Genomic DNA, 3,303 nt, shown 5'->3' with positions numbered 1-3,303 from the left:
TGAGCAAAATGTGTTTTCAAGGAAAGGTAGGCAAAAGAAAAAAGAATCCCTCTATGCACTTTATAAATTATCATGTGATAATTTGGTATTCAGTCCCATTTCTGGCACAGAGCTCCTAAAACCCTAGGAATTTAAGTGATGACAGTGATGACAGGGAACAAATCCAGCAGTGACAAAAGATGTCCTTTGTTATGTTAATAAGGTGACTTTTTCACCTAAGGATGCAGGCTGATTGCCAGGAGAAAGACCTTGTAATTAGGGGGTTGGAAATTCCAGTTTCTCCCTAGAACTTCTACACATCTAGGGAGGGGAGAGGGGCTGGAGATTGAGTTCAATCATGCCTACATAATGAAACCTCCATAAAAACCCAAAATGATGGGATCTGAAGAGCTTCTGGGTTGGTGAAAACATGGAGATGCTGGGAGAGTTGTGTGCCTGGTGAGGGCATGGAAACTCCACACCTTTTCCCCATACCTGGCCGTATTCATCTCTTTTATCTGGATGTTTATCTGTGTCCTATATCAGATCTTTATATAATAAACTGTAAATATAAGTGAACTGTTTTCCTGAGTTCTGTGAGCCACTCTAGCAAATTAATTGAACTTGAGGAGGGGGTCCATGGGAAACATTCTGGGAACTTATCCCATTAAAATAAAAGTACTGGAATATCAAAGTGTGTGCACAATGGTGATTATTTTAGCATTGCTTTTGGTAGAAATTATAGATTTTTAATCAATGTTACATATATTACAATATACCCACAACAGAATTTTGGAGAGCTTTTAGTGAAGTTTTGTTGGATAAAAAAAAGCAAGGCGTCAAAAAAAATGTAGTTCATAATCAAGTGTAAAGTCTCTATAACTGTAATTTTTATATCAGCAATTAGGAAAATATAGGAAGGTGTTCTTGGTTATAAGCATGAATAACTGGGGGTGACTGATGGAAACAGAGTACTAAGTAAAAAGGAAAAAGAAGGGATGTGCTCTAAAAGATATAAAGTATGTATCAGATGATCATGTATGCCATAATGTTAGAAACATATACGTGTGGGAAGATGTGTATGTACATGCCATAGTTTTGATAGGTTTAAAAAATATCATTAGCTATGTGTTAGCAATTGTATCTAAAAGTCAAAGAAGTACTAAAAACAAGAGGAAGAGACAGAAAATATTTCTACCTGGGGGAATGTGCAATCCCTAAGGTGAAATTTGAGTAGAATATTGAGCCTCCAAAGACACCAGAGTTAAAGCATCTTCATCCACGTAAAAACAATTTCATAAATCTGTCTTTCCTCAAGGATTTGAACTATGGAAGGGCTTCTGGGAAAGCCTCTTTATCAAACCCTTGAGACCTTGAAACTCAGAATAAAATAATGTACATGATGCTACATATTATATTGAAAATAAAGAGTGCAGTTTGGATTCCTTTTTGTAGCTTAATGATCACCTCTGGGCAAAACCTTAATTAAAAATCACAATCTGTATCTGACTGACTCTCACAGCAAGTAAAAGACAGACTTATAAATGCTCTGAGCCCCTCCACAGGGACGGAGGAAAACGGGGTTAGTTCAGTCCTACTGCCTCCTACAGCAGAAGAGCTCTTCCCCTCTGGAGAGCAGTGGTGGAGAGGAAGACACAAGGACAGTTCTGATGTCTGTAGGTAAAGAAGAGTGAGTATTGAATCCTTTTTGTTTTTATGTCTTTCACAACACATAGCCATGTAAAATAACAGATTTTTCTGCTTTCCCCAGATCTGGCCCTGAGGTAAGATGGGTCTGTGTAGGAGGAAAGCAGAGATGAGAAGTAGTTGCTGGGATTGTAGGATTTGCAATGCCTCCAGTCTTTCTGCCCCTTAGGGAATTTCTTATGCAGGAGACCCATGCCTGACAATGACTTTCTTGCTGTGTATGCTTGAGAAGCCAAAGGTTCTCTGTGAGTCCTTGTTTCTCGAACTCTGCTGTGGGCATGTGCTTGTGATCTCCATTCTGCACAGTGTTCAGTCTGGATTGGTAGCCAACACAGGGTAGATGAAGTGTGGTGAGTAAATATTAACAAATGTAAACTTGAGCAAGTGATAAAAGGTGTTGGTGACAAAGTAAAGTAGAGAAAAGATGAGAAATGCTTGCATTTCTTTACCTCTTGATACATTCTCCCAGTATTCCTTGATGCTATGCTGATGCCTCCCATGTACTTGTCTTTTCTTGTATGAGCAGAGCCACATCCAGCTTTCTATAAAATAGTTAAACCGCAGCAGAGTCTTTGGGATTCTTGGCTTTGGAATGGACTGGGCATGGGATTGCATGGGGAATCTGGGTTCTGCCTCAAATATAACTCTACTCTCCTGTATTTCAGATACCATTGGAAGAGAATGGACATTGGAAACAGCTCATTGGTCACTGAGTTCATCCTTGTGGGTTTAACTAAATATTCAAAGATCCAGTTGCCCTTGTTCTTCCTCTTTCTAGGAATTTACATTGTCACTGTGGCAGGAAACCTGGGCTTGGTCACTCTAATTAGACTGAATTCTCACCTTCACACACCCATGTACTACTTTCTCTTTAATTTATCCTGTATTGATCTCTGTTACTCTTCCGTCATCACCCCAAAACTGTTGGTAAACTTTGTGTCAAACATGAACACCACCTCCTATTCAGGATGCATGACTCAGCTCTTTTTCTACTGCTTCTTTGTCAGTGCAGAGTGCTATGTGTTGACAGTGATGGCCTATGATCGCTATGTGGCCATCTGCAAGCCCCTGCTGTACAAGGTCACCATGTCCCCTCAGGTCTGTTCCCTGCTGGCTGTGATTGTATACTTGGGGGCATTTATTGGTGCCTGGGTGCACACAGGAGGCATGCTGAGGCTGACCTTCTGTGATGCCAACACCATCAACCACTACATGTGTGACATCCTCCCCCTTCTGGAGCTCTCCTGCACCAGCACTCACAGCAATGAACTGGTAGTTCTCATTGTTGTGGGCTTTGATGTTGGTGTGCCTGGCCTCACTATCATTGTCTCCTATGCTTTCATCCTTTCCAGCATCCTCCACATCCGGTCCACTGAAGGGAGGTCCAAAGCCTTCAGCACTTGTAGCTCACATGTAATTGTTGTTTCTGTTTTCTTTGGGTCTGGGGCATTCATGTATCTTCATCCTTCTTCTGTTCTGTCCATGGACCAGGGGAAAGTGTCCACCGTGTTCTATGCCATTGTGGTGCCCATGCTTAATCCTCTGATCTACAGCTTCAGAAACAAGGAGGTTAAGGTTGCCCTGAAAAAAAGCTTGAGGAGAAAAACATTTTCCTGA

At 41.2% G+C, this 3,303-nt stretch overlaps 1 protein-coding gene across 1 annotated transcript; it reads left to right on the top strand.

Moving 5' to 3' along the window:
• Positions 1-2,361: 2,361 nt before the first annotated feature.
• Positions 2,362-3,303, top strand: LOC130861302 (olfactory receptor 145-like). The gene has a single exon (XM_057750057.1). The coding sequence runs from the start codon at positions 2,368-2,370 to the stop codon at positions 3,301-3,303; it is 936 nt and encodes a 311-aa protein (XP_057606040.1). The 5' UTR covers positions 2,362-2,367.

Source organism: Hippopotamus amphibius, chromosome 9 (genome assembly GCF_030028045.1).
Source record: "Hippopotamus amphibius kiboko isolate mHipAmp2 chromosome 9, mHipAmp2.hap2, whole genome shotgun sequence".
NCBI classification, from domain to species: domain Eukaryota; kingdom Metazoa; phylum Chordata; class Mammalia; order Artiodactyla; family Hippopotamidae; genus Hippopotamus; species Hippopotamus amphibius.
The sequence above is the reverse complement of the archived record's forward strand: the minus strand, read 5'-3'. Positions and strand labels throughout refer to the sequence as shown.